Source organism: Grosmannia clavigera, assembly GCF_000143105.1.
Source record: "Grosmannia clavigera kw1407 unplaced genomic scaffold GCSC_82, whole genome shotgun sequence".
In the NCBI taxonomy this organism is placed as follows: Eukaryota; Fungi; Ascomycota; class Sordariomycetes; order Ophiostomatales; family Ophiostomataceae; genus Leptographium; species Leptographium clavigerum.
This window is the reverse complement of record NW_014040576.1, coordinates 917106-932899: the sequence shown is the minus strand read 5'-3', so window position 1 is coordinate 932899 and position 15794 is coordinate 917106. Positions and strand designations below refer to the sequence as shown.

The following is a 15794-nucleotide window of genomic DNA, read 5'->3' as shown; positions in this document are numbered from 1 at the left end:
GGTATACTAGCGCATAATGGTCTAATGAATACTGTTAGCAAAAAAGAAGGTAATTGGAGTGATTTTGGTAGACGTACGACGTGTTGAAGTTTGTAAATAGTATTGTGTATTAGGATAAATTGGGTGGCCCAAAGGGGGGGGTGGCCCAAATCCCCATGGTCCCACTTATAGCTGCCGCGAAAAGGGCTAGGGAGATGAATCGAAGGGAGATTAGGCGTATATGAAATTCGAGAGGCTGGGAAGCGCATGCGCCGCTCAAAGCGAGGTTAAAGTAGGAGGTGGTGATAATACAGAAATAGTGCTCATTTGGCTGGTGTGACTATTTGGCTGGCTAGCACCCACCTATGGTGGTGCGCGTTTTTCAACGCGCGCCCTGGGTGGGGCGGGGCACGAGTACTTTAAACCAATTTTAGCCTAGTTTAGTCGGCATAATTACCTGCCGTATCGCGGGTGCGTAGCCTGCCCGCTTATGACTTCCCCTCCCCCGCTTCTCTCATCTTCCACGAGATACTTCACAATGTTTAGTTCATTACAAGCCATCTAGAAACCTTCGTTTTTATTGCTTCTTCGAATTTAAGGAACGCACTTGCATTTCTAAGACTTTCGAAGCGCACCTCTAGTCTGAACGTTGCATACTCTCGTGTTCTGTCAACTAAGGAATAGTTGAGATTCTAGGAAAATCGCCGAATACAGCCTCCACTCATCTCAATTTCAGAGAGCTTGCCCAGTCATGCCAGAGTCTGATTACTATACAGCCGGCTACAGACGGGACGCTGTGTACTCTTCTGACGAAAATGACGAAAGATACAAAAGGACAACTGTGCGACGCTACAAGGTTGGCCACGGCCAGGTTGAACGAGTTGAACAAGTCGAACGTGAGCGTGTTGAAGATGATGGCCAAGAGTCTTGGGACCAGCGGGGGGGACACCGCTCATCAAACAACATGATTGAAGTAGATCGCCGTATCTACTCGCCTGAGCGTCCACGCTCGGCGGTTGACATTACTGAGCACACTCGACGCTATTACGGTGACGATGGCCGCCTTATTGTTCATGAAACGACAAAAGACTTGGATCATGATACCGGCCGTCACTCTCGAAACCGAGAAGGCTTGTTTCAAGTTCAAAGCCGTGATGAGCGCGACGACCAAATTATTGTCGAGAGCTACTCCAAGGATCGCCATGGGGACGGCCATGGAGGCGAGGTGGAGCGCTGGCATAAAGAAACGGAATACTATGAGCCGTCTATCCCACCCCCAGCACCAATAGTCATTCGTCCACGTCCCGTTGAGCAGAATATCATCCTCCAGGATTCTCCAGGGCTTTCGTCAGTCATCATGCCACACCAAGGCCAGGTCGCACTTGTCGCCCATGACAGAGAGCGGCCGAGGAAGAAAGACTTGCGTGAAGAGAACGACTACTATTACGAGCGCCGAGAGCGTCGTGAGGTGGTACCTTATCGTGGTGAACGAGAAGATCTTGCTGCCGGACAGCTTGGACGCCGCGGTCGCAACCCCGATCACCGCCACCGACACTACACCCACCACCGGGACTATGCATCTGACGGTGAGCTTGATTCTGAGGATGATTACTACATCACCAAAAAGACAGTAATTCGACGGGAGATCCCCCCCTCCGCTTCTGAACGTCGCCGACATTTGGCCGAGGGTGCCCTTGCTGGTGCTGGCATTGGGGCCCTGCTTAGCTCTCGCCGTAACCAGGACGGCGAGCTTCCCGAACATCGGGGACGGAAAGTTATTGCGGGGGCTGCCCTAGGTGCTCTTGGTACCGAGGTGATGAAACGTGCCCACAGCACGTACGACGATCGCTTTAGTGACAACCACTCCCGGCCCGCATCGCGGGAGCGGAGTCGCTCACCTAGCCATCACTCTACACTCAAAACTGGTCTGGGGATAGCAGCTGCGGCTCTTGCTGTGGCTGGAGCTGCTAAATATCTGCAATCTAGCCGCATTGACCGTGAAGAGCAAAATCGAGGACGCAGCCTGCACCGCTACAGTGACGACGAGAGGTACGACAGTCGCTTGTCATCTCGCACCAGCCGGAAAGCCCATTCACGTGCCTCGTCTGTGGCCAAGGTAGCAGCAGGAACGGCCGCTGTTGCCGGGATTGTCCATCACTTTCGCTCCAAGTCTCGTGGTCAAAGTGGAAAGTCGCGCTCACACTCTCGTCTACGAACTGGCGCCGAAGTCGTTGCAGCTGGTCTTGCTGGTGCAGCCGCTAAGAAGCTCTACGACAAGCATAGAGATAAGAAAGAAGACGAGAGGGACAGAGCCCTCGCGAATGAAGAATATGAAGAGGAACGTCGGAATCGGCAGCTTAGATCCCGTCCACAATCTAGCTCTCGTTCTCAATCGCGCTCTCTCTCTCGCTCTCTCTCTCGCTCTCGCCCCCAAAGCAGGTCAGGAGCTCGGGCTGGTGTCACACTCTCTTCCCATCACCCCGATGCGGGTTATTCTCCACGTCCAGGAGCTGACTCCAAGCTAGGTTTGGTTGAATATGGCGCCTGGCCGCTGTACTCTGGTCCTCCGCACCCCGATTCGAGGACACCTGATACTGGCAGCTACTATAGTAGGTACAGCAGTGCTGCTGAAGATAGTGAATGTGGTGGGTACCGTCGACGCAGTCATACTCGCGATCAAGGGTCTCTGGATGCCTCAGATGTCCGCAATGACGCAGAAGACCCAAGCTTTGCAGATAGTAGTATTGCCGGCGAGTACGGAAACTCAAAGAAAGTTAAGGATAATCGCAGCCGCGATCACTCTAATTTGCAGGATTTCGCTGCTGCAGGGGCAGGAGCGGTGGCTGCAGCCGCCGCCGCCCCTATTGGCATCAAAAAAATGGAGGACAGGAAGAAAGTTGGAAGCATCGACAGCAGTGAAGGACGAAGTGTGCATCGCGGGAATTACGGTTCTTATGACCGGGACAAATTTAGGGAAAACCGAGAGGCAAGCCTTGAATGTACGTGGCATCAACCCTATTCAAAGGAGCATCCGGAGACATTGAAACTAACTAAGAGTACGTATTGCAGTTTATAAAGACAGGGATAGCTCTCATAACAGGTACGGCTCCGATAGTCGCCCACCGTCTCCTGCACATGCATCGGGGGGTGCGTTTTATCCTCCGCATCTTCAATCTGCAACTACTGCAATGCGTGACGGGATGATGCAACATTCGAACGCCGCCAGCACGGATCTGAATAGTGCCTCCGGCTAAATGCACAATCTGCTTGCTTCCAATGTCTATGCGCCGCCACCTCCGGCACCCTCGGATCGAAATGCGCCATCAGTATATTCTTCTGGCAGTGCGGCGTCTCTTGAGCAAGATTCCATACTCAACTTCACGCCGGAAACAGCCGTCGGCCCACGAGATAACACTACTTTGGACAAGTCTCCTCCCCGCGACAATGATACTGTAAGTCGTATCTCCTTCATCTCTCCAAAAACTGCCTCTATTTTACAAATAAACTGGAGGCTCCTTAAGGGTGCGTGTACCAGCATTACCCCAATCGATTTACGGTGTCTTCCCAATTTTATTGCACTTACACGTTTCTCGTCGCATCACTGACATTGTAGATTAGAGGTTATAAATTTTGAAGGGCGGCCAGTCTCAGAGGCGATGCTGATGATCAGGAGAAATCCGTCGCGTTCATTCCGCTGTCGCCACAGTCCTCACACAAATTGATACGACTCCATGCCGGGGTACGGAACTGCAATTATACTCGGACAAGCGCAGAAAGAAATATATCGGATGGTAAACAGGACCAGTCACTCGTCCCATCTCACAGACGCTCGCACTCTCATGTATCCGAATGTTCTTCGCACGATGTATCACCATTCAGGCTTCGCAAAACCTCAACTACGTCTAATGATTCCGACAGAGATGCAGTTGAAGTCCTCTCTAGTCGTTTTGACAGCCACAGTTATCTCCTAGGTGGAGAAGAACATGTTCGTCGTGGTCAGACGTAGAAACCGCTTCACAGACCTCGAATGCAAGATCCCCGCCCAAAAGAAAGATGGTATGTACTCGACGGGTGGAGCAATGCTGGTGCTGATACCGCTACCGCCAATCAATTGGCGTGAAATATTAGCAAGATCATCGACAACTTTGCGGGACGGCAGTTGGGTTTCCTGGATACTGTTAGTAAAGTGCTCGCCGGTCTGGGAAACGTCAAAGCATTGTTACACGATACTCCAGAAATAGAAGACGACGACAAAAAGCGTAAGCGGCCATGCCATGACCGCAGTGGCCGCTTGGATCAGGAATCAATTCCGCGAGACGGGCCGCATGCTCATGACCAGCGAGCTGCTTCAACTGGACGAAGATACTGACCAGGGCTCGAGAAAGGAAGATGAAGTTAGGGCGGCTGATATGACAGACTTGCCTGGGTCTCGTCAGTCGGTATGGCATCTCGTCAAAAGTTAATACCTGTGCGGCTTTTGCATTTCCTTGCGTATGAAGCGGGCTTTAATCAGGATTTGCAATGTATCTGTTAGGTCAATGGGTTACAATTAATTGTACATAGCAGCTGTTCCCTCTATTAATTTCGCTTTTTATTTAACCAACCATGAACCGGTCTTTATCAAGGCCAACTGGTAAACTATGCATGAGTTAGGTGATAAGTCAATCACCTGGCCGTCATATGTTGAACGGTACTTTTTGAGCTTTGCCTTCTGGTGTCAGTGAGCTTGCTCGTAGCTCTTGGGCATCTTCTTTTCCTCCATTGCCTCCATGTCCTTTTTTTTATGAAAGTGAGGTGCTAACTCTGAAAGCCACTTCGCCTCGATAGGTAGGCAAGACCTCATATACTCTTTCGTCGTCTGTACCAGCTCAAAATAAATCACCGTGCGTGCCGGAGGGTCGATACCCATCAGCACTGAGCTTGGGTGAATGTACACGGTCGTGTTGCTCTTGACAGTCCGGTAGCTAGCACCGTCACGCTGCATCCTTGCCGCGTTGGGGAAGAAGCCAGCCGTGAGGGCCCGCTTGATGGGAATCATGTGGCTTGCACCCACTGAGGACAGCTCTACCTCGACCCGCTCGCAAAGTTTGGCCAGTTGTTCCCTTACATCACGCGCCCGCGTCAATGACCGCTGCTGAAGGTAATTCTCTTTGGTCCAGATAGCCGAAAAGTCACTGTCCACCCACTGATTCCAAATGTTCAAAAGCGTAAGATGGTCCCCGCCGTCTTTCACCGTAAACCGGGCCCGTGCACTGTCGGCGTGTATCTTTTTGTCTTTCGGTCGGAAAAAAAGAGCCGACGCTTCTCCAAGCATCGACACAATTGACAAAACCTCCTCGACACACCCTTCCTTGCCAGCTGCTATGACGGATTTGGCGAGCATAGGATCTGTGGGGAACTAATCCAAGTTAGCGGATGGATATGCACACTCGACGGCAACGTAAATTAGCCAGCAGGTCCGCAACTGGATACTCACTTCTGCCATCTGCCGTCCGACTTTGGTCAGTTCTCCCTTGTGGTTCAGCGCCTGCAGTGCAAATAGTTGATTTAGGGCGCTGATCAAAGCCTCTGTTGGCGGAGGATCCATGAATTCGAAGTCAAGGAGCTGGTTAATGCCCAAGCTTTTGAGTTGCAGCACGACACTATTCAGGTTGGTTCGCAGGATCTCTGGTGTCGTACTCTCTTCCATCTCATTCATATATGCATATTTTGTGTACAGCCCTAGCTAATGTCAGCGAATAGTAGAAACGAGTAGTCAAGCACAATGGCAACAAGACGCTCACGAAAACATTTTCCCGGGCCAACGCGTCCAGCTCGACCGCTGCGCTGATTGGCAGAGGCACGCGAGCAAGGTACAACCACTAGATTTGACATGCCTGTTGCAGGATTGTATACATTCTCCTTGACATATCCCGGGTCGATGACATACACAATTCCATCAATCGTCAGGCTTGTCTCGGCGATGTTGGTGGCAAGCACTACCTTTCGGGCACCGTCTGGAGTCGGCTCAAAAATTTTTGCTTGTAAATCGGAGGGCAAGTTCGCATAGATAGGGCATATGACAAGCTCTTTAATACGCCCTCCAAGTTTGCGCGATATCTCGGTGATCTGCTGTTCTGCTGCTTCAATTTCATCCTGGCCTGTGAGAAAAACCAGTATACTTGCCTGTTAGCAGTGAGCTGAAATGCATAAACATACAGAGTACTCACTCTCCATGCTTCTGGGTGGTATGTATCTGAAAAACCGTCGTCACTGCAGCCAACAAATAGTTTGCCTCAGGCGCAGGTGTGTAAAAAATATCAACCGGGTACCGACGCCCCGGTACGTTGAATATCGGAGCGTTGTCAAAATATAGAGCAAATTTCTCTGCGTTCATTGTGGCAGAAGATATCAATAGCTTCAGGTCGCGTCGCTCTCGTGCCAAGTCTTTCACCAGTGCCAGTAAAATGTCAGTGTGGACTGTGCGTTCGTGTGCCTCGTCAATCCTACATATATTAACAAACGTTGAAAGCCAGATGTGAGAGCCAGAAGACATCGAACAGTAGACCTACATAATGGCAGAGTATCCTGAAAGTTCTGGCTCCGTGAGAAATTCTCGAAGTAGCATGCCATCCGTCATATATTTCAGTATTGTCTTGTCGCTTGTACAATCTTCGAACCGAATGGCGTAGCCGACTTCCCTGCCGACCTTGACGCCCATCTCGTCCGCGACACGAGCTGCTACACTCATAGCCGCTACACGCCGCGGCTGTGTGCAGCCAACCTTCATGCCGCCTTTGGTGAACCCAGCTTCGTGGAGATACTGCGGGAGCTGTGTTGTCTTTCCACTGCCTGTCTCGCCGACAATCACGAGAATTTGATGCTCTTCCATAGCAGCCAAGAATTCATCGCGATATGCAAATATAGGCAAGGATTTGCGTGTCTCTTGCATCGACAATTGGCGTTTCTCGGCCGCATCAATCTGAGCTTGTAAGAATAGCTGCTCCTTTGACAAGCCCTTGCCTTCAGCAGGTAGGCGTGAATCGAGTGACCAATCAATGTACTGTGCCTCATCGAGAACAAAGTCGTACTGGTTTTCGTTCCCGCGTTCACGGCCCTGGATTTGCGCCTTCGCTTTGGTTGCCTGCTCACGTTCCCACTCTTCATACTCCGTGACAAATTTCTCCTGTCCGTACTCGTCCTTGTCAACGTATCGCTTATAAAGTGCCTCTTCTTTCTGCTTCTTGTTGATCTTTCCTTTCTCAGTAATATAGTCCTCCGGCATCTTGTAGCCGTCCAAGTGGTCATCAATGCGCAGTCGTTCTTCTGCAAGCCGCAAAATCTCCCGGTTTTTTACAAACTCAGCTTTCTCTCGTTCTGACAGGGGAGCACCGCTTCGCAACTCCAAAGTCTCTTCTGAGACCTGCTTCCGCAATAGGGCCAGGCGTTCTGTCTCGCGCTTTTTCAGGTACTCTTGGCGCGCGCGTTGCCGCAGTTCAGGGGCCGCCTCGCTACGTGCTTTGGCATCCTCTCCCAACTGTCTCCCAGACGCAGATTCGTTCATACCTGTGCTCTTTCTTTTGGAACGATCATCATCCCGAGCTTTCAGTCGATCTGTGAAGGCTTCCCTCTCGGCGCGGTCTTGCTGAGCCGCTAACTCCTCTTTTGCGATCGCAGGTAAGTCGCCATGGTCAGTCAGGTCTGGTTCCAAGTGTCCCTTTTCCTCCCCAATTCCATGATTTCCTGTCTGCGATTCTGCCCGCCCATAGCCAGATTGTTGAAGAGTCCGCTCGCTCAATTTAAGACGCTTTGGTGCAGATTCTGGAAACTCATCCGTGTCATGCTGTAGGTCTTCCCTTTCTGATATTAGCCCCTCATCCTCCCAGCGATCGTCAAATTCATCGTTTCGGCGTTCGTTTCGTCGTGTTGTTCTGGCCCGGCTGCTGTAGTGCTTCCTCGGCTCTCGTTCCTTAGACCGCGATCGGCTCCGATGCGACTGGGATTGGCCTAAAGAGCTGTGACTCTTGGTTCTCCTTTGTGTCCTGCTTTTCTTTTCTCCTCTCGTCTCTGCATCATCTGCATGGTCCATAGAAACAAACGCATACTTTTTGGCGGACATTGTCGTATTGTTGTACTAGATAGCTGTAGGAGGTCTTGATTCCTAGGAAGAACGAATGAAGTACGGAGTACGGGAGTATACGAAGTATCTTACAAATTCGTAATGCGGACTAACATTTTCCCGAATCCGGAGACGATAGTTGATAAGACAATAACACGCTGGTGTTTTCTTATTTTGGATAAGGTGCTTGATACTATGATTGGTATCTTATTGTTCCTCAAGTTCCTCCAATTCTAACTCAGATACTTAGTACGTCCCTCGTCATTCCCTTTTCCACATACCTTCGTTCTAATATTGACTCAGGCTCCCCTCAGGGGGGAACACCGTTCGATTTTTGCACCCAGTCCTCTGACAGGCCAGTTGCATGACTACAATTGACAGGCAAAGGCATCTTACAGCAGCCTTATATCAGCACTTTCTGCATTTTTCGGCTCCTATAGCTTGAGAATGGTGGCTCTTCATAAAGCAGTGGTTCTGCTTCTACTGTACATGGTTCACTTCGCATTTTGCGCGGAGGATTTTTACAAGGTATGGACTGGATATTTACACCAAATATTTACGACATTTTTCTTACGCTTCAATCATGAGGCAGATCCTCGGAATAAAGCGGGATGCTGGCGACCGAGAGTTGAAATCTGCTTATCGTCAATTGAGCAAAAAATATCATCCTGACAAGAACCCGTGAGAACATCTTTTATTCTTTGGGCGATTTGCTAAGTTAAAAAACATTCTAACCAGCTGCTGGACGCAGGGGTGATTCGAACGCAAAAGACAAATTTGTCGAAGTATCTGAAGCATATGAAGCTTTAAGTGACCCACAAACTCGAAAAATTTATGATCAGTATGGCCACGAAGGACTCAAAAAGCATCAACAGCAGGGAGGTGGTAGTCACCATCATGACCCGTTTGATGTTTTCGGTCGGTTCTTTGGGGGTGGGGGGCATTTTGGCCAGCCAAGTGAACGGCGTGGCCCAAATGTCGAGCTGAAGGTTGCAATATCACTGTCAGATTTTTACAATGGTCGCACAGTCGAATTCCAGTGGGACAAGCAAGAGATCTGTGAACATTGCGATGGCACAGGTGCGGCGGACAAATTAGTAGACACATGTCCTAAATGTCACGGCCGTGGGATAGTCGTGACCAAGCACCAGCTAGCCCCGGGCATGTTCCAACAAGTCCAGATGCATTGCGACCGATGTGGCGGACGTGGCAAGTCTATAAAGCACGTGTGTGCCGTGTGTCAGGGCCAACGCGTGGTGCGCCGGCCGACAACTGTGTCATTGACAGTTCAGCGTGGTGCGGCTAAGGAGTCGCGTGTTGTTTACGAAAACGAGGCCGATGCTAGCCCTGACTATGTTGCGGGTGACCTCATCGTGACGCTGATGGAGAAAGAAGCTGGTGACCCAGGCGATAATCCGGACCGCGTTGATGGCGTTTTCTTCCGTCGCAGAGATAACGATCTTTTCTGGAAGGAGGTTATCTCTTTACGCGAAGCGTGGATGGGTGATTGGACGCGGAATATAACACACCTGGACGGCCACATCGTCCAGCTATGTCGCAAGCGTGGTCAGGTTGTACAACCTGGTCATGTTGAGACCGTCAAGGGTGAGGGAATGCCGATCTGGAACGAGGACGGAGACAGTGTATACCATACAACAGAATTTGGCGATCTGTATGTGGAATATGTCGTCATTATTCCAGACCAGCTTGATTCCAGGATGGCAGATGACTTCCGGGTGGTTTGGGAGAAATGGCGAAGCAACATTATGGTCGACTTGCAGAAAGACAGTGGCCGCCCGGACCGACCAAACCAAACTCATAAACAATCTCACGAGGAACTCTGATGGAAACAGGCATGCATATTGTTTTGGTAAAGCCGCAAGTATGCTGGTAAATATGGCCGGACTACGAGTAGACAGCTGCAGTAATTTGGTTTACTCGTTCAAGTTGAATATGATATAGGGTCATTGATGATTTTAGCGTGTGGTATAAAACTATAGCCCATAACGATGTGGATTCAGTACTGCCTTTATTCCAACTCCGGGATTGCAAGACATGCCAAGCACAAATATAATTCAGAAAGACGGGACATCACATCGGATAAAAATATAGCCCCCGAGTAACCTTCCCTAATCAAGCTTGAATCTCGGTTTCTGTCCAGTTTGCCACCTTCGCCTGCCGCCCACCAACAATGCGTCCACCGGTTCTGCGTTTTACGCGGCAGTGAAGGCCAACTGTTTCGTCCCAGATAAAACGCCAGATAACGTAGGTCCAGCTAGCATGATGAGGTAAATCATTATAAAACTCTGGGGCAGTTTGTCGCAGTTTTTCCAGGCGTGTCCATGGCACTGCAGGAAAATCGTGGTGCTCGTTGTGATAGCCTACATTGTAGACGAGCACGTTGAGGGGGCCGTAATAGCTGTATGTCTCAGGGATAGCTATGCCGTTGGTCGGGTCAGCAGCCTCGGGACTGACGAAGTCGTAAACGTAATGTTCGGCAATAAAATGGCCAGCCAGGGGGTGGAGTGAGCCCGCCAAAAAGGAAGATACGAGAAAGTATAGTAAGGGTTGAACCCCTAGCGTCTTGACAAGAATGATATCGAAGGCAACCTGGACGACCACGTTGGCGGCGTGAACCCAAGTGAAAGGGATACGCAGCACAGCCATGGGCCGTAAAGCATAAAAGAATATCTGAAAGGTACAGAAGAACGCTTTTCCTAGGATAGAGTCGAGAAACCAAGCTTCTAGAGCAGTTGGCAGATCTGTGTCCAAGCCATCAACACCCAGAGACTTGTGATGCGTCAGGTGATAGGGCTGTAGATGCAAATTTGCAAATGTCAGTGGGTCTTCTCGCAAGTAAAAGTATAAGCATTGACACCGTACCCGGAAAGATGCGCTATAGGGAATCCCAATCGGCAGGTTCGCTATGATGGCAAGCATTCGGTTGGCTAGAGGTGAGCGAAAGGCTAAATTGTGTGAAATCTCATGGATAGCCAGAAACAGATTTTGGTTTGCAGAAGCGCCAACTGCGTAGGCAACCGCCCAGAACCGCCAGGAGAAAAAAGGGGTGTCGCGGAGGGCATAGCCGAGTGCTATCTGCAATATCACAACGCCTAGAACGACATATTTCGTTAGGGGTTCGGGCCCACAGAGTTTGGTTACCTAAAACCCTGTTAGGCAATGTATCATACGGGACGCAGACGCAAGTTCAGGCAGACCTCCGGATGTGCTCTAATTATAGCCAAACGTCGAGTGCGGTGCGGTTCCTCCGTATAGGTCCAGAAAAAGTCCCTCTCCTCTACTTCAAAAATGGCCCTTGTCAGCTGATGTCGTCTTCGAAGGTTCAAGGACGTGACATATTCGGTATCTCACCGTTCTCCATCAATTTTCCGGTATCCGCTGATAAATTCTGGCTTGTTGCCGATGCATTGTCTCTAGATCGGCACGTAGTGTTTGTCGCTGTTGTTTCGCTAGCAGTGGTGGCAGTCGCAGGGTAGGTAATCGGAGCCATGGCAGGCAGCCCAAGGGGGAAGACACCCCCAAATTAGTTAAGAGTATACCCTTCCTCGAAGGTTATCGCGAGCTTCGAGGTGGCAATCGGCTTAGGTATTGTGAAGGGAAAGGAACGCGCGGACGGAGTTGGCGGGGTGGAGGATTATTTGAATGCAAATTCCAATCGAGCCTCGAATCGGCTGTTGTGGTACGACCCGGATAGCTCTACACCGACCGACCCACTTACTGCAAGTATCTTAACAAGGCAGTTGTGAAATTAGTGGGAAACACGTGTATCTGGTTGTTTCTCGTCCAATACACGGAGTCGGACGGGGTTTAAGTTGATTAATAGCATTTGTCTGTACTCCGCACCCTCGTGCTTGGCACTTCCTTAAGCCTGCCGTAAACAATATGTGTCCGCATCATGACTCTCTACCCGTTGTCTTTGAGCCCCGTGGTTCCAAAGATTATAACGGCTCAGAACAGTTTACTGAAACGAGCTCAGGTGTTTTTTACCATACACCATCACCAGCAACCACATTAGTAGCATCAGTCACATCGGGCGCATTGTCCCTTTCGCAGCCAAAATTGTGCCCGCTGAAGCTATTGCTAGCCATCATAGCATCACCGCCCGCTTCCATGGATGCTTCGTTTTTGCAAGCTGGACGGAAATGGTCCGTCTGTTGGCCGTTGAAGTTCCGTGTTCGATCCACTGTGACGTACAAAGCACGCATTAGTTGCCAAACAAATAGTAGCCGATGTAGACAACACATACTGTTTCGCGGCACCTGGCAGTCCTTAGATATGTGCCCGTACTCATCGCAATTGTGGCATTGCATCTTGGATACATTCCGAGGTTCTGGGCAGTCACGAGAGACATGTCCTTCTTGGTCGCAGTTGCGACAGACGACCTTCCGGGGCTCAGCACAATCGCGTGCCATATGGCCCTCCTGGCCACAATTTCGGCAAGTGTTGTCGCCACCACCTTGAGGGCAGTCTTTGGAAAAATGCCCCGCTGTATGATTCAACCGTATTAGCATGACGTCCCATTATATATACAACGAGGATCTCGCATCTTACTTTCACCGCACTTCCGGTATTCGACGTTCTCGGCCGACCTCGGCTCTGGGCCTAAGGCATATTAGCAAGCACACTTTCACCATTCGGTGAAGGAACACTGGGCGTGCATACAAACTTTGCCAGAGTGTCCGCTTTGCCTAGTAAAAATCAGCCCTATCCTTATATGTGGAAAGTAAAGAATCAAGATGCTGACCCGCAGTTCCGGCACGCGAATTTGTCCGTTCTAGGCGTCTTGCCTATCGTTACAGTTAGGTTGTCTCTTTGAAATTAGGAGGTTTCATACTCGGGGACTGCCTACAGTCGCGAACACGATGGCCTGTTTCTCCGCAGTTGTAGCAGGTCACTGTAGCCTTGTCGAGTATTTCCTGCTTTTCAATCGGGCAATTGCGACTGATATGGCCAAGTTCTTTGCAGTTAGAGCACAGGGGAATACCACGAGGCACAGGCTCCCCTCCGTTGGCAAGTCGAGCCAAATTCTCCTCAGCACTGGTTGGCCAGATGTTTTTCTCGCGGGGCCGAGACGGACGACTTTGGAAGCGATACGTGACGCTAAACTGTTTGTCCAAATTTCCTTGAAAGTCCATATTGGTGAAGGTTGACGCCATGTCTATCTTCTCCACCCCAATGAGGAAGAGGGGTATGTTTTTGGCTCGCAGCAGCTTTTCAAGGCCAACATATGTGGTTTTTGGAAGTGCCTTCACATACATCTGGACAGCGATTTTAACATCACCAAGGTCCTTCTCCCCGATAGCTTGGATGAGATATTCCAGAGCTTCTTCGGGAGAATGGTCCGGGATGGCATCACGATCGACCTTTCGAGGGGCTTCACAAGAGGAAGCATCATGGCCTTCCCAGTTAGATTGTATCGGTCCAATGAATTGAAAAGGGAACTGAATGGTTATCTTATTCACCTTCCTCTCGGCAATTATGGCAAACGCGAGGCGGAGCAGCCGGGCAATCTTTGGCCAGATGTCCCTCCTGCTCGCATACCCGGCAAAGCATAGGCAAGGGGCAGTCCTGAACATGGTTATTTTCATTGCAACGCGGACAAATAACGGGCATTTCACAATCCTTCGACATGTGCCCTTCCTTTTTGCATCGGTGGCACACCATGGGGCCGGAGTCGGGACAGTACTTTGACATATGTCCGTCCTTGCCACAAGAATTGCACTGTCCACTGAATTGGCGGTGTACAGGGCAGTCGAATTTGCTGTGACTGTTACAGACAGCATTAGTTACGGATTTGAAAATAAGCAACGGCGAAAGGTTGACGATCATACCCGCTCTCGCCACAGTTATAGCAAGACTGTTCTCCTTGATCGACAGCCGTGCCAGGCCCATGGCCAGCTTCATCCCACGACATTGTATACTGCGTCTCGTTTGGCAACTTGAAAGTTGATGGAATCTTTAGTTATCACGCATTAGTGAGCTTTGCAAGGTATGCTTGTGAATAAAAAAAATGCAGAGATGCAGGATAACAATGGAGAACATGAAAGAAAGGTCAAGCAAAACCTACCTCGTATTGGCTGTGCTGCTATTTTTTATTAAGCATTTGTTTCCAGGCAGGGTAAGTTGAAGAAGGTGGAAGAAGGTGAAAGTTGAAAGGAGCAGAGAAGGGGTTTTTTTTTTCAGTAAATACAAAATCGAATTGAATCGGTGATGAGAACAGGTAGTAGCGACTCTGCAAGACAAAAGAAGGACCGAGAAAGTCAAGGAAATGCACTCGTGCAACAAAAAGGGAAGGAGCGAACTGGAATATTGGCGCTACTTTTAGAGTGAAACACCATACATATGCATTCACTATCGAATATGATTAATGAGTCTTCAACAGGCTATCTATGGATTTCAAAGAGACCAGGCTGAACTCCCAGGCTAAGTATTTTTATTGAGAGCGCACTTATCAAAAAAAGCCTTGTTCGCCATGTTTCACGGCTCCTCACTTGCGACTAAAATCCATGACCGAATGCTAATATAAAACGCAAATAATATGCGCAGATAGAGAATAAGAGTAGCATACATGATGAGCAGCAGTACCTTGACGTATGGCTTTTTAACCAAAAATACAATCAGCCGCGCATTTAGCCGATAGAAGTTTGGTGTTTAATCGTTGCGCTCCTGGAATGTGGTCGAACATTGAGCGAAGCCTTCTTAATACCGTCGATACAATAGGTCAACAAAAATGGCCATATCTCCAGAAGGCATATAGTACAATGGGTGAGATGCATTACTAAACTTAAGAATGCAAGATATACAGATAATGCATACAGGGCAGCTCATGCAGCTTGTCTTTCTTAGGTTTTTGGTCGCCCGCTTGATATAATGAGTAGCACTCATTTCGTGAGAACTCCAACTATATGAGGCAAGACATGATACCATGGCTCGGTGATAGGCTGTGCAAGGTCAATGCTACTCCAAGGCCCTGCTTCTCTCAGGTAATGGCCGGTGTCGCGCAGAAGCTGGCAACCCCCGATCATTTGTGGCCAAAAAAAGTTAAGAAGCCCTTTAAATATGTTAAACACCCATGTGAAAAGACTGCAAGATTACCGGCTGTATAGAACTTACTTTGATACCACTCAATAACCAAATATCCGGAGAATCGAACGTGTTCGTACACATATATGCGACCACCGGGCTTCAAGTAGGTGTAAAGTTCTCGGATGTTTTTCAAAGGTTCGGGGATACCACAAAGGCAGAGAACGCAGACAATACAGTCGATGCTGCCCTTGACTACATGTCCACTTTTGGCAAGATCCTCTATTCCCACTGGCAAAATTTCATATACGCCTTCGAGTCCAGCTGCGATCACTTGTTCTTTCAACGCCTGATGGACAGCGAAGTTTGGTTCGACACCGAAAATTTTGGTTATGTTACCAGTTGTACTTGCACCGCCAGAGGACTCATGATAGCGAGTAGCAATATCTGAAAGGCTGTCCTCGTTTTTGGAAGTTTTCGCAGCGTCAGCAAGGCTACCGAAAACTGGAACCCACATGCCACTTCCAGAACCGATCTCGACAACTGTACCGCTTATAGGTGTGAACACCTTCTTTTCGCTTTCGTCCAAGACGCGACCGTAGCTTGTCCGTCCCTGCAGAAGAGGCACAACAATACTTTCACCACTGGCGCGCACCTGCGGACCTGCCCACCT

At 49.6% G+C, this 15794-nt stretch overlaps 6 protein-coding genes across 6 annotated transcripts; 2 read left to right on the top strand and 4 right to left on the bottom strand.

Annotated features, from left to right (window-relative positions):
• Positions 1-730: 730 nt before the first annotated feature.
• On the top strand, positions 731-4442 carry CMQ_8017 (uncharacterized protein; the record flags this gene model as incomplete). The annotated part of the gene is made up of 5 exons (XM_014313657.1): positions 731-2978; positions 3049-3079; positions 3323-3431; positions 3951-4035; positions 4264-4442. The coding sequence occupies 5 exons, from the start codon at positions 731-733 to the stop codon at positions 4440-4442; spliced, it is 2652 nt and encodes an 883-aa protein (XP_014169132.1).
• Positions 4443-4696: 254 nt separating this feature from the next.
• On the bottom strand, positions 4697-6195 carry CMQ_7993 (mRNA splicing factor RNA helicase; the record flags this gene model as incomplete). The annotated part of the gene is made up of 4 exons (XM_014313633.1): positions 4697-5377; positions 5456-5704; positions 5875-6119; positions 6189-6195. The coding sequence occupies 4 exons, from the start codon at positions 6193-6195 to the stop codon at positions 4697-4699; spliced, it is 1182 nt and encodes a 393-aa protein (XP_014169108.1).
• Positions 6196-6526: 331 nt separating this feature from the next.
• On the bottom strand, positions 6527-8077 carry CMQ_7776 (mRNA splicing factor RNA helicase; the record flags this gene model as incomplete). Its single annotated transcript, XM_014313416.1, has 1 exon — positions 6527-8077. One exon carries the CDS (start codon positions 8075-8077, stop codon positions 6527-6529), a length of 1551 nt encoding a protein of 516 aa, XP_014168891.1.
• Positions 8078-9240: 1163 nt separating this feature from the next.
• Positions 9241-9921, top strand: CMQ_7945 (chaperone protein DNAj 3; the record flags this gene model as incomplete). Its single annotated transcript, XM_014313585.1, has 1 exon — positions 9241-9921. The coding sequence occupies one exon, from the start codon at positions 9241-9243 to the stop codon at positions 9919-9921; it is 681 nt and encodes a 226-aa protein (XP_014169060.1).
• Positions 9922-10210: 289 nt separating this feature from the next.
• On the bottom strand, positions 10211-11017 carry CMQ_7842 (uncharacterized protein; the record flags this gene model as incomplete). The annotated part of the gene is made up of 2 exons (XM_014313482.1): positions 10211-10891; positions 10961-11017. 2 exons carry the CDS (start codon positions 11015-11017, stop codon positions 10211-10213), a joined length of 738 nt encoding a protein of 245 aa, XP_014168957.1.
• Positions 11018-12081: 1064 nt separating this feature from the next.
• On the bottom strand, positions 12082-14572 carry CMQ_7767 (zinc knuckle transcription factor; the record flags this gene model as incomplete). Its single annotated transcript, XM_014313407.1, has 6 exons — positions 12082-12281; positions 12345-12428; positions 12650-12700; positions 12948-13461; positions 14166-14175; positions 14547-14572. The coding sequence occupies 6 exons, from the start codon at positions 14570-14572 to the stop codon at positions 12082-12084; spliced, it is 885 nt and encodes a 294-aa protein (XP_014168882.1).
• Between the last annotated feature and the right edge of the window lie 1222 nt (positions 14573-15794).